Genomic DNA, 20,240 nt, shown 5'->3' with positions numbered 1-20,240 from the left:
ACTGGAAGTCGAGGCCCTGTCCCCGCTCAGCGATGGAAGACAGCAGGGCGCGCTCCATCTGCTGGAGGCAGGCTCCTCGAGCAAAGTCAGGTAAAGGGGGTGGGGTGGGAATTTCATTTAAAAAAAGTCATGCACATTATTTTACTCAACCCATTCAGTGGACCCTTATTATTTGCAGATTCCGTCTTTGTGAATTTGCCTCCTTGCTAAAATCTGCAAACCCACATTTTTTGTGGCATGTTCTGGGACAGGGTGGGAGGAGTCAGCCGCTCGACACACATGTTCCCCGCTGGGCTTGGTCAAGGAGATGCTCAGCTCTGACTGTAAGCGAGTGTCCTTCTCGTTGTCTCTTTCCCGCCACTTCTCTAGCGCTTCAGGGCCTCTTCCTGATGATTCTGTTTAAAATGGTCACCAAGAGCAGTGCTGAGTGCCGCTCAGTGTCCCCAACAGCTGGAAGCCCGTGACGGGCTTTGTGGAGAAAAATACGTGTGTGAGATGAGCTACAGTGCCATCAGCTGTTTGAGTTCAGTGGTCACGTGTCAATGGTATTATATTAAACAGAAATACACTTAATAAAACAAGTTTATGTACTGATTACTACATGAAAATGTGAGCAGAGGCTTGCAGGAAACAAACCCCACGTTTCCTCCAAGAACAACGGTCCAGTGCCTGCTAACTTTGCGTTCCTGGAACCTTTATAGAACATACCTACTGTGGAACGAGAGCCCACGGCTTGTTCCCTCACCCGTCTTTTCTGGGGGCCAAGGTCTAGTTCCACCGAGTGAAGATCGATGTCCTTCTCACGGTGTGAGGTGCTGTGATACGACATCTCTGCTTTCTGGCTTTAGACGATTTAAGGTAGAGCAAGAACTGAGGTTTCTGCAAACCAAACCCAACCAGCACCTAGGTTCTCATGATCAATCCTCTCGCCTGTTCACACAGGTCTCGTCCACCCTACATTTGACAGAAAAACAAATAACTACAAAACCTACCGAATATGAATTATGTGCAAGTCTGCCCAACTTCGTTTTCATAGAGACTATTAAAAAAAAAAATTCACTGGCTTATACAGCAAATAATTACAAGCATTACTGACATAAACAGGTTGGGGAGAGAGAATCCTCTCAGCAGCCGGCACGTCAACCGCAGGTGAGCAGGTGGGCGTGGGCAGAGGGTGCACTCTTGGACTTTCAACCTTAGAGTTGAAAGGTTTTTAAGCACATGTCGCAAATAGGCTTGCTGTCTGAGAAATGTGTGTGTGTTATGTATATTTTTGTATTTATATACACACATGTATTTGCATGCATGTGTACCAGGCATATTCAGTTCAGTTCAGTTGCTCAGTTGTGTCCGACTCTTTGTCCAACCCTGTGGACTGCAGCACACTAGGCTTCCCTGTCCATCACCAACTCCTGGAGTTTACTCAAAGTCATGACCATTGAGTCGGTGATGCCATCCCACCATTTCATCCTCTGTTGCCCCCTTCTCCTGCCCTCAATCTTTCCCAGCATCAGGGTCTTTTCCAATGAGTCAGTTCTTCGCATCATGTGGCCAAAGTATTGGAGTTTTAGCTTGAGCATCAGTCCTTCCAATGAACATTCAGGACTGATTTCCTTTAGGATGTACTGGTTGGATCTCCTTGCAGTCCAAGGGACTCTCAAGAGTCTTTTCCAACACCACAGTTCAAAACCATCAATTCTTCAGCACTCAACTTTCATTATAGTCCAACTCTCACATCTATACATGACTACTAGAAAAACCAAAGCTTTGGCTAGACGGACCTTTGTTGGCAAAGTAATGTCTCTGCTTTTTAATATGCTGTCTAAAAAAAAAAAAAAAAAAAATATGCTGTCTAGGTTGGCCATAGCTTTTCTTCCAAGGAATATTTTAAAATATAAAAATAGAAAATTTTAGAGGATGAGCAAAAAAAAAAAAAAAAAAAAATCCTGTTACTTTGCTCTTGTGCCCCAGAGATCTTTTTGAGCACCCTCCTCTTTTGAGACCACGGCCTCAGTGTGGGCTGTACTGGCATTCCATGTGGGGCACCACACATGGGTCACACGGGATGAGGGTGCCTTGGAAGGTGGTGATGCGGATTTACTGCCCGCTCTCACACCCGTGAATTTATCTAGGCATATCTATTTCCTCCTCCATTCTCTTGTTGACCTTCAATCCCCTCCCGTTTCTGGCACGTGGGACCAAGTCCCACGCATGATGGGTGCTCAGCACACACGTGGCAGAAGCGCTCGGTGCCAGCCATAGGCCGCATCCTCAAGGAAGGTGGGTGCGGAGTGGTGGGGCCTGGGCATGGGACCCAGACGCTGGGAGCGGGGAGTCAGAGTGGGTGGCCTTGGACAGCTTGTTTCATCTGTATTCCAGCTGCCTGCTGTGAAAAACTTCCCAGACGTGGCTGAGATAAGACTCCCTCAGGACCTTGTGCAAACCAGGTTCCCAGGGCCACGGCGGATGGGCTGGCATCAGAGGAACTAGGGGAGGGACCCAGGAATCTGCAGGTGAGCAAGCACACCAGGTGCCTCTTATGTCAGACAAGCTGGGAAAATAAATGACAGTGAGAAGTAAGCAAGAGGTCTGGAATATCTGGACAACTGTGGCTGCAGGCTGGGAGAGCTCTCTCCCTTGCTGCAGAGCCCTGTTCTCTCCCATCCGTATGTGGGCACCTTCAGAGTTACTCTGTTAACAAAGGTAACACTATGCTTGGAGAACTGCAAGGTACCAGACCAAACCTCTCCATTACTTTACCATGCTAGGAACAAAAAAACCATAACTCATTTCCTGGAAACTACCAGCAAACACAAAAATGCAGAAAACGTGGCATTTCAGTTTCAAAGGGATGCCCCGTCCTGTGCACTCGAGAACTTCACAGAACAGCAGAGGGTCTCCCCTGACGCTGGGCCACCTGGGGACGCCCTGGGAGGAATGCGTGCCCTTTCCAGTCCCTGCCCCGTGCCCTCTGCCTCCTTCCTCAGCAGCCCTCCGCCACACTTCACTCTGGAGCCACAGCTCCAACTCAGAGCCTCCTCATGACATGAAACGAGCCCTCCGTCCACCACATCACACCTCTGTTTCCACAGGATTTCAACCAAGGTGCTCCTGTTCCACTTCTGATATGATACAGCCTGTCATCTCACAAACAAACTTTTCAAAAAGTGGCAGAGGAAAAAAAGCACAATACCCTGCTTTGAAATCTGAAGCACCTCGAAAGGCTGGCTGAACAGAGGAAAGAACCCTCCTGGGGGGAAAGCGCTGCCTCCTCTGTCACACTTGGACCTCTGTCTGTGGACAGACTTTAATGAAACCACAGCAGAAGAACGTCACCCAGAGATGGTTAGGCTGCCTTTGTCAGCCAGACACTCGGTTCCTCTGGCGGTCCAGTGGGGGTCACTGCAAACCTGCGGGCAGCCCTGCTGGCTGCAGACACGGGCCTGGGGCTGGCTGCTGACCTCAATCGGGCCTGGCGCCGTCATGAGGGCCACAGCCTCTGGTCGGGTGGTCCCCAGCACTCTCCCCTGACCCCCCGGTTTGCGGGGGGCGGGGGATCTTTCAACCCTGCCAGGAACTCATGAACAGCACGCTGTAAAATATTTAGGTGAAGTGGAACTGTGCTTGGAGACACAGCAGAGGGGGTGCTGGAGGACAATTTCATTTTGCAAGTGATCTGACGACGCGCCAGAGGGAGACCGTACAGATCCGAGAGGCTGCGTGTGGATTTTCTGGCACCAGAGATGGCCCAAAGTTGGAAACTGAGGGTGACTTTTCCAAGTGGAAACTCACTTCGCTGTCAGTAAGATAAATGCATTTAATGGGGGAAAGTGTATCTAGCTGTAGGGCTTCAAGAAGGTAATAAAATTCCATCCACTCTTCAGAGAACAAACCTTTCTTTTTTTCAAGCCACACACTGAAATAGACTGCCATAAAGAAGACAAATTTAAGTAAAGGTGAGATTACTTAACGAAAACTCAGGGATGAAAACTAATATGGACATCCTGCCTGCCCTCGTCTTACAGAAGGACGATCACCTACATGTGAATGCCAAATCCTTCTGCTCACAGGAGCAGTGTTTCTGTGCCCCAGGCAGCTCACCAGGGCCCGCTGTACCCAGAACACTTGAATTCCAGCACATGCTGGCCGGTGCTTCGACAAGAAAGGAAGCCCGTTTGGTCCAGAATGCTGGGAGGGCACCCCACTCCTCCAACTGTGGGCTCCTTCCTCCCACGAGGATGCTCTTTTCCAGGGCAGGGGCAGCAGTTTACTGGGGTGGGGGTGGGGGCTCAGGTTTGGGGGCCTGCAGAGCTGGAGCTTCTGGAAGCAGAGGGGGAGGCCACTGTCTGAGGCTTGTCTGTTCCACCCGCCATGGCGGCACCTGCAGCGTCACGAGGGGTGTGGGGAGGCTGAGGTGGAGGCAGGAGGGGCTGGGCTGGGGGTCCCGGGGAGAGAAAGGCCTCCGGGGCAGCACGCAGCAGAGGGAGCCACGTTTCCATCGTGGCCCTCGGGATTCAAAGGAACAGATGGCAGGACCGGGGGCTGCCAGCGCTGGGCCGGAGAGAGGCAGTGCCCAGGCGCCCGCAAGACGGGCCCACCCTGTCCCTTCTCCAGAGACCACAGAAACTCACGGTCCCTCGGCACTGGGGCTGTGCCCCAAGACTGCCAGCACTGCAAAGAGTGCGCCGTGGACGTGGTCAGAGAAGGCTGACCCCCACGGGAGCAGCAAGCCACACTGATCCTGAGTTCCCTTGCTGGTCCTAGCTCAGCTTTGGCCCCCGCAGAAGGCCGACAGGACAGTGAGGCTGGGGCGGGGCCGCAGCTCCTGGAGGTCGGGGAGTGCTCGCCCAGAGGCTGGGATCAGCCCGTTCAGTTCTCACAGGACTCCGATGCAAACGAGTGACGTTCAGACCCAGACCATGACTAGTCTCAACAAAGCAAGAGTCAGGATCTTAAAGACACAGGGTGGAAGACTGACACGTACCACCGTGCAGCCAACCGGACAGAACACCGCGGAGGCCATTCTTTACAACGCGTGCCCTTCCTTCCTCCTTGGTTATTTTTCAGATGAAAACTGCAGAATCCTGGGCTGGCGTGGGCTCTGTGCAGGGCGAGGGGGACAGGAAGGAGCTGGCCTCAGAGTAGGGCTGACAGGGAATCGGCAGGACTGAGTCACAATAAACGCTTCAGCCATGAAGCAGGGAACCGGCAGCCACTGTTGGCGCAGGTTTCCCGAGTAACCTTCCTGAAGGATCCACAGTGGGAGGGGAGCTCACGCTCACAGGAGACAGAGTCAAGTCAAGATAAATGTGGAGGCAAGATCGCCAGCAGCGGAATCTGAAGTGGAAAACAAGGCCATGAAAGAGCTTTTAAAAAATGTGTTTTAAGCCTGTGGCTAAACAATTCTGGGCCTAACCCATCGCGGGGTCTGCTCGGTAACTCCTTGTTCATCTGGTGGCCCTTACTAGCACGCTGTTCCATCACGTTTCCCAGTTAAGGGACAGACAGCTGACCCCACCACCCCAAGAAAGGGTTAAACAACTTTTTTCTCCTCACTCCGCTAAGCATATTTTCGAAGGACTGCTTTGGCAAATTTCAAACATCAGGAAACACATTTCTTTAGACTCTCAGGTTTCCCCATCTAAGGGAGGCGATGCACGGTAGTTTGAAGGCACGAAGTCCATTCAAGCTTCTGACCGCTGGGGGTTCTGCGCAGTTGGATCACGTCATTTGGGAGGCAGGATGCAAAACGAAATTTAGATTGCCATTCAGTTACCCAATCTTTACAAAAGTGAAAGGAGGTAAAGGTGGCTCTTTATCACGATAAAAGACTAAAGGCCAAATTGCTCTCCTGTTCTCGGTCAAGTAAACATCAACAGTACCTGGAGAAGCTCTGGAATTTGCTGCCTTCTCTGTCACTGGAATGGGATTCCCAGGGAGCGACGGGAACCCGTAACTGTAAGTGTTGTGAGACTTAAAACATTAAAAACACGTGTTCTAAACATTAGTATCAGAAGTAAATGTTCACTGAGTATTACAGTCTGAGCACTGTGGCTGCCCCCTCATCCTCACAATGGTCCCCAAGTCTGTCTTCCAGATGGGGAGGCTGAGCCCAAGGTCACTGAGATGCCGGCCACAGGTCAGACTACAGGGGGCTGCCATTCGGAGCACGGAGACAGCAGGTGCCCCCGGGCTCTGTACGCCCCGGGTCACATCCTCACCCCCTGGGCCCTGCATAGCGGCTTCTCCGGGAGCCCGCCCCACACCCCGTCATCAGAACCTGTGAAACGCCTTGCTGAGAAAGCGGCAGGCACCCTGCTCACTTCCTTGAGATACTGAACGTCTTGCTCATTATAGTGTTTTAAATGAGGGACTGACGTTGCTCTTTTAAAAGGATTTCATGCTTCGTTTTTCCTGTTCTGTCTTCAGAGGCGAGAAGGGGTGAGTGCAAACAACCTCTCATCTGAGCCCCACCCGCCTCAGACATTCCTCTCCCCTCCTGCCCACCCTCCCTGCCCTCCCTCGCGTCCTGGCCAGAGAACTGACATCCGACAGCTGCACTAATCTCTCCCAGTTGCTGGGAGCAACGGTGAGGGCCCTGTGACAGGGCCCTGGCCCGCGGCAGCCTGCCCTCCCCACGCCCAGGAATCCGCGGGGCTGCACAAAGCGTCCCGACGCCCTGCAGGCCTGCTCGACCCAAGTAACGCAGGGTGAAGCTGGGCAGGTCCAGGGACTGGCTCAGCAGGGGCCAGGGTGAGCCCGGGATTGGGGGCCACACTGCCCCATGGGGCTGAGTCACAGAGAGGCCCCTGGGCAGGGCAGGGGTCAGCCCTGATGAAGGTGCTCCAGCTTCCGTCCAGTCAGGGGAGGGGTCTTCCCCCGCTCGGCCCGCAGCGTGTTTCAAACCTGCCTGGGCCCCCTGGGATCTTGAATACGAGACGCTGAAGAGTATTCTGTGATACCCCTTTCCTATATTTAGGACGACATTTAGCAAGTGTGGGACCAGCGCCATGTGAATTGGCCTCAGGGCCCCCGTGCAGGTGACGAGTGTGCGGGGGAGGAGGTGCAGTAAGGGAGGCGGCCAGTCCTGGGAGCCCAGCGGCAGGTTCTGGCGCCGCCCGCCCCCTGCAGCCCTGCCCTCCTCTGGTGCAGCCGCACCTGTAGAGCCCCCCGGGTGACCCCCGGTGGCCACCCCGTCCAGCCCCACGTGACCACTGCACCGTCACGACCCCTCTCACTGTCTCTCCCGTCGCTGCTCTCCTCTTAAGTCTGGTCGCGGGCCTGGCACACAACAAGCACCCGTTCATTTGCTGGATACGTTTTAATGGAATTAAAAATTATTTATTACCCAGTCTCCTTTAATTAAGAAGCCATGTAAGATTATACAAGAACTTCTGGAAAACTTCCCCCTCAGCTGCAGCTAACACCCTCTGTGACCACCCAGCTGTCCCCTCTCCCAGCCAGGACCCCGTTAGCCAGAGACCAGTCACTCAGACACTGAAAGGTGTCTTCTGCGACAAAGCCCTCCCAGCTGCATGTGGGCCTGGCCGAGGCCCGTGCATGCGTGTGGACTGCTGGGGGCTTGGAAAGTGCGTGTTCCAAAGGGATGGGCTGCTCCCTATACTGGCTGGCAAAGACTGTATGAGAGTGAGAATGTAAACCACGTCACTGACAACTTTTTACTGACGTTATATTTGGGGCATATCGATACATCAGCAAAGCGAGACCCCCTTTACGACTTCCTCTTCCTTTTTAGGGCGTGGCTCTTAGAGAACTAAACGAGGCCCTTGCAGTTTCCCTCGTGCTCGCGCTGGCCGCTGCTGACCCGGACTTCCCTCCCGCTGACTCTCCTCGGGCGGTGGACAGCCTGCTACTGTTCTATTCTTATAACCAGACCTGATATTCAACACCAGCACAGCCTCGCACAGGGATGTCCCCGCTGCATCCACCTGCTCCTTCAACACTCTGGCTTATCATCTCCAGTCCCCGGGGCCAGCTTTCAGGAGCCTCTGCTCCTCGTCTGGGGGGCTGGACACAGGGCCGAGTCACTGTTGGTCACGCCAGGGCAGAAGTGAACCCAGCACGTGGAGACACGATCACCACAGCGGCTTCGCGTCCTCCTCCTGCTCCAGCGCCCACTTTGTCAATGTGAAACACAGGGACTGAAGGAGAATGGCCTCGACGTTTACATGAGTTTGGATTTTCAGTGATTTTTATTAAGGAACAGTGGGCACCTTGCCAGCTTTGGGGGTGGGGGGTAAGGGCAGGAGAGCGCGAGAGCGAAGCCAACAGCTGTTTCGAGTTATAAACTTCTGTCTAAACTGGTAGCATCCCACTGTGGTTCTGCTGCCTCTGGGGTTTGCAAATGGAGTGGGCGCCTATTTTAGCTCTGGGTTAACAAGCAGTCTCTCCCACCAGCTACTGTCACAGTTCCCTGCCCGGCTGGGCCCTGCTGGCTCAGGCCTGCCTCCAGGCATCCTGAGAGCAGGCGACTGCGTGGAGGGCAGAGCGGAGAGGGGAGAGGGAGGTTAACTCTGTTCTGTAATTAACTCCTCTGGTTTCCAGACACAAGCCCAACGCACTAGACCGGGCCGGCTGGTGGGCCCGCGGTGGACGCGGGGCAGCCTCTTCTCACAGCTCTGCCAGAGGGGCCCGCCGGCCACAGGCCTCCTGCGGTCCCCTCCCCAAACGGAGATAGCACCAAGCGGGAGAGGGAGACGGGCGGTACTGGAGGTTTACCATCACAGCCGTGGAGTCCTGGGTGAACTGTATCCCAGATCACGTGGAGCACTGAGCCAGCATCCGGGGCAGTTCCCGTCCCCATCCTCTCTGAGCGGAAGGCCCCGCTCCAGGAGCGCCCATGCCCTGGGCCGGCCAGCACCAACGGGAGGCACCTCACCTCCCCTGGTCACCACCACCCACTGCAGTGCAGGCTCCAGCTGCCCAGAACGCTCTCCCGAGAGCCAGGCTGCTTCCCGTCAGAGAAAATCTCCTAGAAGACAGTCACAGGGTAGTTCCAGAGACGTGTCTGATCACAGACCAAAGCCCGGAGTGAGAGAGAACCTGGGGAGGGCAGACACGAGTGGCGAGGGGACCAGGCGCCCCGCGGAGCCAGGTCAGGGCGCCAGCGGGGGCCAGGCTCGCCGAGGTGACACCTGCCTCTGCCCATGACGCAGTGCGTGAGGTTGGTCTGGTGACGTGGGCTCTGCGCGTGCGTCCTGGCTGCAGAGGATGCTGTCAGCCCACACCCGGGGTGCTGCGGACGCTTAGGAAATCAGGAAGTCAAGCTCCTGACTCTCCCGGGACGACAGGGCCTATGAAAGGAAGAGCTCAGGGCTTTTCCTGGTAGACAGAAGGTCAACTGTGAAGAGGCGGGTTTCAGAGTCCGAGGATTTCCAGCCTGAAAGGGAACCTGGGGCGAGCTGGCTCAGCTCCCTTTCGTGGCTCCGACGCCGCTGGTCCAGGCCCACAAGAGCAGCGGCGGGACGGGCCCCGGGCCTGACTGCCCGGCCGTGCCCGCCCGTCACACTCCTCGATTCCCTTGGACAGGGCAGTCACTTGGAGACATTTTCTAGCACTTCAACTGCTCAGACTTTAATCTCCCCATAAATTCTTTTTTCTCTCTAATGGAAAAATGTCAAGCTAATGTGATGAAGGATAATGGAACCTGACATGGCTTTAACTTGCTGGATAATTAGGCTTCTCCCTCGAACACAAACGTCTTTACTGCCTTGGACCTTTTCACTCCTCAGACACAACCAAACATGTGCCCCCAGGAGGGAAATCTGGTCCATGGACGGGTGAGTCAGACAAACAGATGTCCACATTTCTGCACTCCCAAGCTGCCTTCTGAAACCCAAAGCTGCAGCCACGTACGCCCTGGCCTCTGCGCTGGGAACCTTCAGCTGGGCCTCTCAGGACGTGCTACTTTCAAGTCTCACGAGGCCTGGGGCTCCCCAGGGTAGCCCATCTGGAGGCAGAGGGGCTTGCCCAGCAGGATCACTGGGCTCCCTGCCTGATGACAACCCAGCGATGAAGGTGGGGAAGGAGAGCTGAGGCCCTCAGCCCAGCCCCAAATTCTGCCAGAGGCTTCATCATCACCCGCTCGCCCCGCCTGGGACCACCGAGGATCAGAAAATCCACCTCCCGTCATTGCGGCTGCAACAGGCTTCATTCAGGTGCCATGTCCTGCAGGACAGAACTCTGCCTTGCCCCCAAACGCTTTCCTGGCTTCCTGTGCTACCGGCCCAGTCCACATGCCCATGAGCACTGCCCTGCCCTCCCATCCTTACCACCCACATGGGTGCACCTAACGAGCACTGAGGCTGCAACATCTTCTGTGCAGAAAACGTGTCTGCTGGCCAGAGTCCTATGCTAGAAGGCTCCCCGTGTGCAGGGACTAACAGGGTGGCCCAGGAGCCCTGCTCAGAGTGCAGGAAGCACTGGGACCCTGGGGAAGCCTCCTGCGGCCGCAGCCACCTGTGTGGCCTTGCCAGTGCCCCCAGCACTGTGACGGGCTCAGCCACAGGCTGGAGGGACGGGAGGGAGGTGCGTCGCACCCTGCACCAGCACGGCCTGCCTGGCCCGCTCCTACCTCAGCGGGTTATCCGAGTGCGTCTCCAGGTGGGTCTCCAGTCCGTACTTGCACACGAACTCCTTGAAACAGAGTGGGCAGTGAGACACCTCCTCCGCTTTCCTCTCTGCGTCGCCCAGCGGCCCGTCCTCCACCATCTGAGCGGAAAGGAGAAGCACGGAGTCACGAGGGCCCCTGCGCGCTCTGACCAGGCGGCCGAACACGCCCCTGGCCCGCTCCTCCCTGCTCAGCCCCCTCATTCAACTGATGCCCATGGAGCGCCCAGTATCTGCCAGGCACTGGGCATAAGTGGGGGATGACAGGAGAGGCCCCAGGGCTGGGGAAGCCCCCGTTCTAGCTGGAGAAACAAAAACAGCCTCGAACAACAGAACAAGCTCTTTGCGTCAACAGCGGGCTCAGCCGGGGCTCCACAAAGCAAGGGCGGGCAGGCACGCTTTCCTCCAGGTACCCTATGAAACAGCGCAGGGAAACACAGCTGAAAAGCCCGGGGGTGGGGGTCTGCCAAGTCCCCAGACTGTGAAACTTAAGGCTGGGGGGATTTCAGCCAGGAGCCCCTGAGCTGCACGCACATTTGTGCGGGGGCGGGGTGGGGAGGACCTTTTTGGCGGGCGCTGGGTCTTCCTTCTCTGACTCCGCATCATGACTCAGTTTCCTCTTGGAGGACAGCCGCCTGCGCTTCAGTGGGGATGGGGGGGCTGCGGCTGGAGAGCTGTTGGGGTCCTTCTCGTGGATCTTCATGTGTCTGCAAAGAACACACACACACACAATGTGATGTAGGAAAGAAAACTGGGTTGGTTTATTTAAAATGTCTTCTATTTGGACACTGGTACTTAAAAGTTTTCCTTAGTTAAGAGATACAGGGGTGTAATTTATACAGTGACTTCATTTTAAAAGCCTTATAATCTCCTTGAACCCCTCTTAAAGCTCTCACAACGAAGTGCTGGCCAAAAACGTGGCTCAGCGCCTTGCTCTCTGTTGGGAGATGTTCATGAACTTTGCTGGCACCGAAGAGAGGAAGGCAAGCCATCTGATGACCTGCTCCACTTATGCAGACAAGCTGCACTATTTGGGGACACATAATTCTATAGGCAAAAGGAGTCCCAGGTACTACCACCAGTTCACTCGGTGGCCCCGGAACCCACCCCCTGTCTACCAGGAGAACGTGTCCTCTCCTGCCTTTGGAAGCATGCTAGGATCAAATGTGAGAAGAGCTGACCGAGCACATGTCTGAGGTGCCTCCGACCTGAAAGCCTGCCCTTGCTCTCTGAGGTCTTACGTGAACTCCCAGATCATGAGAGTGGCTGGGACAATGGTTAAGTTACCTGTTCCAACCCTGACATCTACAGGACCAGGAATATACGTACAAGGAAGGATTACATTAGTATGCACATGCCTGCTCCAAAAAGAGAGTGTTGTTATGGGTGACCTGACTTAAATGACCTTACATTATCAAGTTCTAAAACATTCTAGGAACCAGGTCCCAAGAGCTATAGGAAAGAAAGAATGGCATTACAAAAAGATAGTCAGTCTCAATTTCCTCGCTTTGTGACATGAGAGGTTGACTTTTCCTAACGACAGTCATCATTGGCATCACCATCTCTGAACAGGGTTAAACTGTGCCAGATGTGGGAATGTAGCCACGGCGCTTTATAAATAACTCTGATGGGATTATCGTACTGCAGACATTCTCAGGAATGGGAAGAAACAGCAACGTTTCCATAAATGATCCTGTCACACTTCTAAAAAGTTCAGTTCAGCTCATGCTCGTTGTCTGCTGTACTTTATTTACCGGAGACAGGCTTGGGAGGAAAGGGCTGAGCAGCTCATGAACCATGAGGAGCAATAGTTCAGGCTCTCAGGCCAGTGATTCAACCCGGAAGGCTAGATTCTTCATCTCTGCCTCTAGGGACACCTGTGAGTCCTCCTCCTGTGAGTGTGTGGAGGTGAGAGCCAGGGCTTCCCTGGTTCTGATCCTGCAGACATATTCTTGAGGGTGGAGGGGTCCCTGGGCCAGCCCCTGACCACACTAACCCCTGTCCAAAGAGCACCAGCCCAGTCATCCACCAGCAGGTAAGAAGTGGCCTCACCTTTGAAGAGTGGGTTCAGGGAAGGTGGCTCAGGCCAACCCTCTGCTTTCTTAGGGGGACTCATTGTGGTGGGTCAGAAAGATCTAGCGGGAGAAAATGGAAAAGAATCACAGGCAACCGTCATGCCCACATCCACACAATTCCTTGCTCAGGTTATCAGGGAATGAAGCTTTATTATTCTTCTTGGCCTCTTAAAGCCTTCAGAGAGTTAATGGGAGACAAACAGCTTTGTTCTAAGCACCCCCTCTATTTCAAGGTGGCTGAGAGTTAGGGAGACCATTACTTAATATCAGTGTATGGAGAAAAAAAATGGCTGACAAGTTTCTTTCAACATTCCAAGTTTCTTTCAAGCATATTCCAATTTCAGAAGTGTAAAAACTTATTTATTTTTTTTTTTTTAGGCATCTAAGAATTGAGGACGCTTACTCCTTGGAAGGAAGGTTATGACCAACCTAGATAGCATATTCAAAAGCAGAGACATTATTTTGCCAACAAAGGTCCATCTAGTCAAGGCTATGGTTTTTCCAGTGGTCATGTATGGATGTGAGAGTTGGACTGTGAAGAAAGCTGAGTGCCGAAGAATTGATGCTTTTCAACTACGGTACTGGAGAAGACTCTTGCGAGTCCCTTGGACAGCAAGGAGATCCAACCAGTCCATCCTAAAGGAGATCAGTCCTGGGTGTTCATTGGAAGGACTGATGGTGAAGCTGAAACTCCAATACTTTGGCCACCTCATGCAAAGAGTTGATTCATTGGAAAAGATTCTGATGCTGGGAGGGATTGGGGGCAGGAGGAGAAGGGGATGACAGAGGATGAGATGGATGGATGGCATCACCGACTCGATGGACATGAGTCTGAGTGAACTCCAGGAGTTTGTGATGGACAGGGAGGCCTGGCATGCTGCAATTCATGGTGTCACAAAGAGTCGGACATGACTGAAGAATTGAGGAAATATGATAATACTAAGGGATGTAAATTGGTACCAAACCCATCGTTTCAACAGATCACTCAAAATTAACTTCAAAAATGAACACCCTTTCTACAGCCGATAGGTTACTGGTGTGATTAACACGAGGCCACGATCACCGTGAGGACACTGGGAATCAGAGCTGACGACTGCAAGCAGTTCACAAGCTCATCTCAAGCTACATCTTTTCTACCACGTGACACCACTGGTCATGAAATTGGTGCTTTACCATCTAGCTCCTGGGATTTAGGAGGGAGGTGGTTTTCAGGGAGCAGACGAAGAGGGGGAGACTGGAGCCGGAGACCTCACCTAGACTAAGATCGATTTCGCAGATGAGGCCGGCGAGGTGCAGAGGCTGACACGCCAGGGCCAACTCCAAGGTCTGTGCCGTCTCCCAGATTGCCTCAAAGGCTGGGCCTCTGCCTCTCTGCTTCAGAGCACGGGCCGGAGCCTTGGGGCTCTTCCCTGAGCCCCGGGCACTCCCTCCCTGAGCGGCCGTGGCCCACTGTGCCGCAGCTGCCACCCAGCTCCAACCTGCAGGACGAGGAAGGGCTCCAGGTCGGGCCTCGACGCTCCCACCTCCAGTCCTGGCTTGTTGCTGATGGCAGCGGGACAGGACAAGGGCAAGGTCGTCTCCGGGTCTTGGAGGCGTGGGACAAGGCTCCTGAACACGCCAGCCGCTCCAGCTCCCTCACTGATCCCAGCTGGAGTTCAGAGCCATGCTCCTCCAGAGTCGAAACCTGCTCACTGGCCAAGACACAGGGGTTCCCAGTCTGTCCTCGTAGTGACGGGAGGTCCAAGCTCTGGAGGTACACTTAAGAGCTTGATTCGGGGCATTTCTGGGCTTGGATGTGATCTGCACTTACAGACTCTTCCTGCCCTGACCCCTTTTCTTCTCTCCAATAGCAGGAGCGGTCACAGGAGCGTCCACTTCCTCCTAGACTCTCACAGGAAGTGGGGTGAGTCGCCATGAGGAGCCACTGATGGCCTCTTCCCTGCAAAGCAAAGAGGAGACGACCCCATTTCTCTTCTTTAGAAGACCTGGCTCTGTTGTTCTTTCAGGTTTCATTTCAAGGGCTAATTCATCTAATTTCTAAGTTTCATCCTAAGAACCAACAAATTACACAAGCCTCAGGCCTGGAAGTGGGGTGAGATGCTGTCCAACCACCCACGTGGCACAGGACGTCCCTCAGCCCTGCGCCGCCATTCAGTTCTGACTGACTACTTCCAGCCACAAGGACTCTCCATTTCAACAAGGCCAAGTGTTAAAACCATCTTCCTTGCGTTGAGTCAGAACTTCTGTCCTTCCTTTAAACACCTGTCCATCCTTGGGTGTGAAAGTCAGGCTGCCTTCTCTGCTGCAGGGCCGCTCCTCAGACAGTTCACGGTGATGTCTGCGTCTCTCCCAAGTTCCTCTCCTTGGAACCAAACAGCTCTGAGTCCTTCAGCCAGAGCCTCCCAGTTCTGCCCTCCAGAGTTCTCTGCTGGTAGAACCGGTCGCTACTCATCTTGGAATACTCTCCCGTTTGTGAATAGCCTTCATGAAGTGACGGGTCAGAAATAAACACCCATTTGCATGTGGTCTGAGTGTGGGGCACACACGGGGCTGGGACGACACGTCCTGAGGTCATGCAGATGGAGCTGGGGTTCTGAGCCGGGGTGTAACAGCGACGTCACCCCCTCAGCTCCCGCTCAGACCCCCACGAGTCCACCTATCAAACTGCCGTCGAGCCCCGTGTGCTCCATCACACAGCTGAGCAGTGAACAGCTCTTCTCTCTCCAGGGAGGCAAGAACGGGAAAAGTTGACGGTTTCTGTGGTACAGGAGCCTACACAGTGCGGAGGCTGCCGTGGTGCAGGAAGCTGGCTCGCACGCGCTACGGATGCGGCTGAACCCTGGCAGCAACTTTCCCCAAAGCAGCTGAGTGACAGGGATCTGAGTTTTAATCCATATGCCCTTTATTCCAATAATTCCACTCCCAGAAACTTGTCTTGAAGCCTAATAACTGGAAAAAGGTTCAAAGACCTATGCAAAACAATGAACTCAGATGGAAACGCAACAAAAGCTGCGAGCCACAGGGTTCCTGACTGGTCCTGACACTGGACGCTGACCGCCCCGCTGTCCCGCTTGTTCCTCCTCCGTCCTGGGCCGGGTGAGCTTCTAAAGCACGGATTCAGGCCCGCACTCTTCGTCAACGCCTCTTGTGGTCCACTCGTGCACCTGCCCGCTTCTGGGGCCTCCCCTGTGGGCCCCTGCCCTGGTCCCGGGCACGTTCACTCCGGCGCTCCCCACGCCTGCTCAAGCACGACAGCCGCCGGACCCCAGTCACGTTCTTTATCCCTTCACACTGCTCACAGGGCCATTCACTACCAGAGCGGGAGGCTGACACTTTCTGGACATTAAGCGTTACACCTCTCCCAGGCTCATTCTTCAGTGTACCAGCAACCTTGCATAAGTCCACCAGGGAGAAAAACAGCCCAGAGAACTGGGAAATGAAACCTTCTTATCTCGGGGGTAAGAGTCCTTGAAAAACCCTCAGCAAGTTTAAAGGAGCACCTTGTAGAAGGTATCCCCACAGCAGGTCTCAAGCCTCCTCCAAGCCTGCCCGCGTCTGATTTACGAGTGAAGGTCAAAGCTCAGGCAGGATCTAGACACCGCCAGGGTCTGCTTGCTTCTCAGTCTGAATTTCCACACAGGTTTCAGTGATCTGGGCTCTGAAAGACCTGACCCTCGGAGTGAACGGCATCATGAGGAAGGTCACCCTTTTCGGTCAACGGACGCGAACTGTACACTAAACTAGCCCCCAGCACCACTTGGGGCCCTGCCCAGGTTCCCGCGAGACCGCAGTCAACAGGTTCACACAGGTTTTTACAGCCTCATTACAGACGGCTCCCCATCCCTACCCGGGCTGGCTGTGCTTTTACAACAAAGCCTCATGATAACCAGAGAGGGAGCGGACGAGATTAAGAGGCATTGCAGCCCTACGGCCTACTTTCTGGGATGAAGAAAAGTTAAATCTCCAGAAGGATTTGTGTGTTTTCCCATCAGAAGCTGGGGGAGGAGTTCCAGGTTGCGGAGAGTGACCGTGTAAGTCAATCAGGCCCTGGGCTGGCAACGCCTGGGTGGAGAGTGAAGACAGGCGGACGTGGGCCCACAGGCACCTTCTGGTGAGCAGGTGTGGTCAGGCTCGGTCACGCTCACCCAGAAGCAGGCCCGCCAGCCACAGCGGGGTGTGGGGAAGGAGGCGTGATCCGCCTAACAGGCTGAAGGGACGGAGCCTGGGGAAGGGTCTAGAAGGCAGCAGGGCATGAGGCACAGGACTTGGAGAGGCGTCCCCCGCGGTCTGCATCCTCTGCAGGGAGCTGGCGGCAGGGTGCTCCGGGTGGAACGGTTGGACACTGCACACCCCCAGTGGGCCAGGCCCCTGCCGTGCGCCATGTGGCCGGTGGAGGCTGTGACCACAGAGGCTTCCTCCTCGTCCCCGACACTTGAGGGAAACGTGTCCTGAGACCAGGGGCCGCCTGCTCTCCTTGTGCCAACCACGGCCTGGTCCTCTGGCGCTGCTGTGCCAGGACGACTTGGATGTGTGGGAAGTCAGGGGATCTCAGCTCAGGGCAGGCACAGTTGGGGTCCAGGGCCACGGGACTCGTGAACACACACCTGCCTCAGCCCTCTCCGCAGCCCCGCTCCAGGTTCCTGCTCCGTCTCAGTCTCACGGGAGGCCTTGGAACAGACACTTCTGTACCGATGGGCCAGGCCGGGGTCACGACACCTGAGGAGCATCTCCCCTCCCGCCCCCCTTCTGCAGGCCATGTTCCTCTCCGACGTCCCGCTGACACTGGAAGCCACCACTTTCAGAAAAGGATCTCAGGACAAGCCTCCGGCCGACTATTCAGAAGACAGAGCCTGTAATGCTCCTTCTCAAGTCCTCCCCTCCTGACCTTCAAATCCAGCGCGGGGAGCTTGGCGGTCAGCCCCGCTCAGTAAATACCAGCTCGTAAAAACCCCCATTCTAGACCTGCTCCTCATAGCCTGGCCTTTCAATATGAATTCCCTGAACCCTCTTGTACTTTCCCCCCTTTACCTGCCCTTGTTTTGCTAAAATAATCTTTCACTTACTGTAATGCTCCCCATGAGTTATTTGGCTCCCTTGTTTAGAACACTCACGAAGACACTCAGTACCCATTTCCATGTAAAACTATGGATTCTGAAAAGAACAAAGGGAAGACCCCAGAGGCCGCGTGAGCTGACTGCTGTCCTGGCCCATCCGGTGTTAATGCAGAGAATCAGAGTGGCCGCTCTCCTCTCTGACAGCCCCTGGCGATTTCAGGGCAGCTGCCTGGTGCGTGGACTCTTCTTCCCCCCGGGCTGAACGCCTCCCCGTCTTCAGCCTCCCCGTACGCCCAGGGCCGGCTGTGGCCCAGCAGGGCCTGGATCTGGGGTCTTTGGCGAGGGAGGCTTTCAGCTGGGAGCCACCCCTCTGAGGGCAGCATTTGCCACCTGTGCCCCCAGAGAAGGTCCTTCCATGGCAGAGAGCTAAGAACCAACGCTTCAAGGCGGGAAGGGAGCACACGAGGCGCCCAGATCTTTCCTCACTTCGGCCCCGAGGGGAGCTTGCCTTCCCCTTCTACCCAGATGGCAGAACCCAGCTGTTCACATCCTTTTTCAGTGAGGAGGAGGAAAAGATGACTCTCTGGGCTGCTCCCCAGCCTTTTAAAAAGAGGAATGAGAAGTGCCTGGGCTGGGCCATTCGAGACGGCCTGCCGTGCCACAGGAGGAAGGCTGCCATGGGTGCGGGTGCAGGAGGCCACCACCACAGCAGGGACACCATCCAGCACGACCTGGGGGCCGGCGAGAGACAGAGAAAATGAACAGGGCTCCGCAGATGAGCCTCACCTGGGAACACCAACTAGACCACACGGCCCTGCCCCTGAGTGCGGCTTACGGCCCTACATCTGAGCAGAATGAAGGCTCGCCGGGGGGCAACACACTGGACCACGTGACGTGCTGGGGGGAAGGAGGGTCCAGGTGTGCCTGTGCCCTCGGCTGAACCCTGAGCCGTCGCAGACCTCAGTCATCCCGCCTGCAAAATGGGCAGGCCTCCCAAGGGCGCTGGGTTATAGAAGCCGAGAGCGAGGCTGGAGAGCAGCTGCTGCGTCCCAGTGACCCATTACGCAACCGCATCTCTGGTTTAAGGAAACACACTCTCCCCGCTGAAGGCCAACGAGCTCTCCATCAGCCTGGAGCCCTGCAGGAAGCAGAGGAGAAAGGCCATCGAGAAGGAGGAAGGTGTGCGTGCACACCCCCGCCACAAGTGGGATCTTGTGTGGTAGACACCCGTGCTAGGATTTCTGTGTTGCTCATTCACTCTTTTATTTTTTTTGCGGGGGGAGGGGGTGTAAAATTTGCTGCTAATCACCTTCCTTAACAAATCAAAAAAAAACGTTGACAGTTTCGATGTCTGCTAGCACCGGCTTGTTCAGCCCAAACAGGTTGGACAAGTTGAATATTTAAACAAAGGTGGAAAAATGCGAGGTATAAAGCAGGACGTGCTGAGTGGCCTACAGCCAGAGCCCTGCAGGTTTAAGTTTGTGATCTAACGCTGGCTCCCTCTCTTCCTCTGCCCTCCTCGCTTTGCTGCTTTCACGGTTATCAAACTGAATGGGACACAGACTCGGCTCAAAGTTCCTAGCTGTCAGGTGAGGGGGGCGTGTGTGAGAGAAGGGAGCCAAGGCTGGCTCCCCACACCGCATCCTGTTCCAGGGCCTTGCCACCCGTGACCTGACTTCCACCGGGCACAACTGCCAGGCCGCTCAAGTGTGGGCAAGCAAGGATGCTCCAGATTTTGATGCCATTCACCACTTTTACCTGGTGCAACCGAGCTTTCGAAATGTTTAGACAAGATAGGTCAAAAATACCGTACCACCTGCACCCAACATTTCTTTTGCGTCTGCTTAATCTCCAACACAAACTAAGAGACAAACACCACCTCTGCCAAAACAGAAGACAAGCTAAGTTGTAGACCTCAGCATCCAGTCGGCCAAATGGTAAGAGACAATTTAATTAGGAAGCAGATCATAAACGTGAGAAACAGTGATACAAAGAAAGAAACGCTTGGCTGGTGGTGTTTACCACCTGCCCGTGCTGGGACGGTCCTGTGAACAAACTCTCTCCGGCATTAAGTGGACTTAAGCTGGTCCTTCAGAAGAAAACACAGAATCAAATTGAGAGACATTTTTCAAATATCCTTTCAAAAAATAAAATAAGCTCTGCTGGAGGAGTTGAAGGGGTCGCTCTGCCATTTCCTTATACTTGGTGTCTCACAGGAGGAATAAAATCCTATGACAAATTCTTGCCACCTGTTCTTTTTCTCAGAGAAGAGTGGTAGCTTTCTACCACGTGCAGACTTCTCAAATGTGCAGAAAGAGTTTTGCAAAGGACTGCAGACGATCGTCCAACAGCCAAGTGCACATCCACGTGAAAAACATACAAACACCACAGAACAAGCAGTTCAAAAAAAGAACAACAACGAACTGGAAGTCTGCAAATAGCGATGAGGGTGTGCACAACTCAGAGAAGATACAGGAACACG

General features: G+C 54.5%; 1 protein-coding gene across 3 annotated transcripts in view; it reads right to left on the bottom strand.

Moving 5' to 3' along the window:
* The window catches only part of RREB1 (ras responsive element binding protein 1), a 119,471-nt gene that overhangs the window by 19,015 nt on the left and 80,216 nt on the right, over positions 1–20,240 (bottom strand). For all 3 annotated transcript variants that reach the window (XM_055570530.1, XM_055570532.1, XM_055570529.1), the window contains 2 exons: positions 11,192–11,336; positions 10,595–10,731 (listed from right to left, as the gene is read on the bottom strand). In XM_055570530.1, the coding sequence (XP_055426505.1) occupies positions 10,595–10,731; positions 11,192–11,336 (282 nt within the window). The remainder of the gene's footprint in view (positions 1–10,594; positions 10,732–11,191; positions 11,337–20,240) is intronic.

Source organism: Bubalus kerabau, chromosome 3, assembly GCF_029407905.1.
Source record: "Bubalus kerabau isolate K-KA32 ecotype Philippines breed swamp buffalo chromosome 3, PCC_UOA_SB_1v2, whole genome shotgun sequence".
Classification (NCBI taxonomy): Eukaryota; Metazoa; Chordata; class Mammalia; order Artiodactyla; family Bovidae; genus Bubalus; species Bubalus kerabau.
Note: the sequence above shows the minus strand (reverse complement) of the source record. Positions and strands in the feature narration are given on the sequence as shown.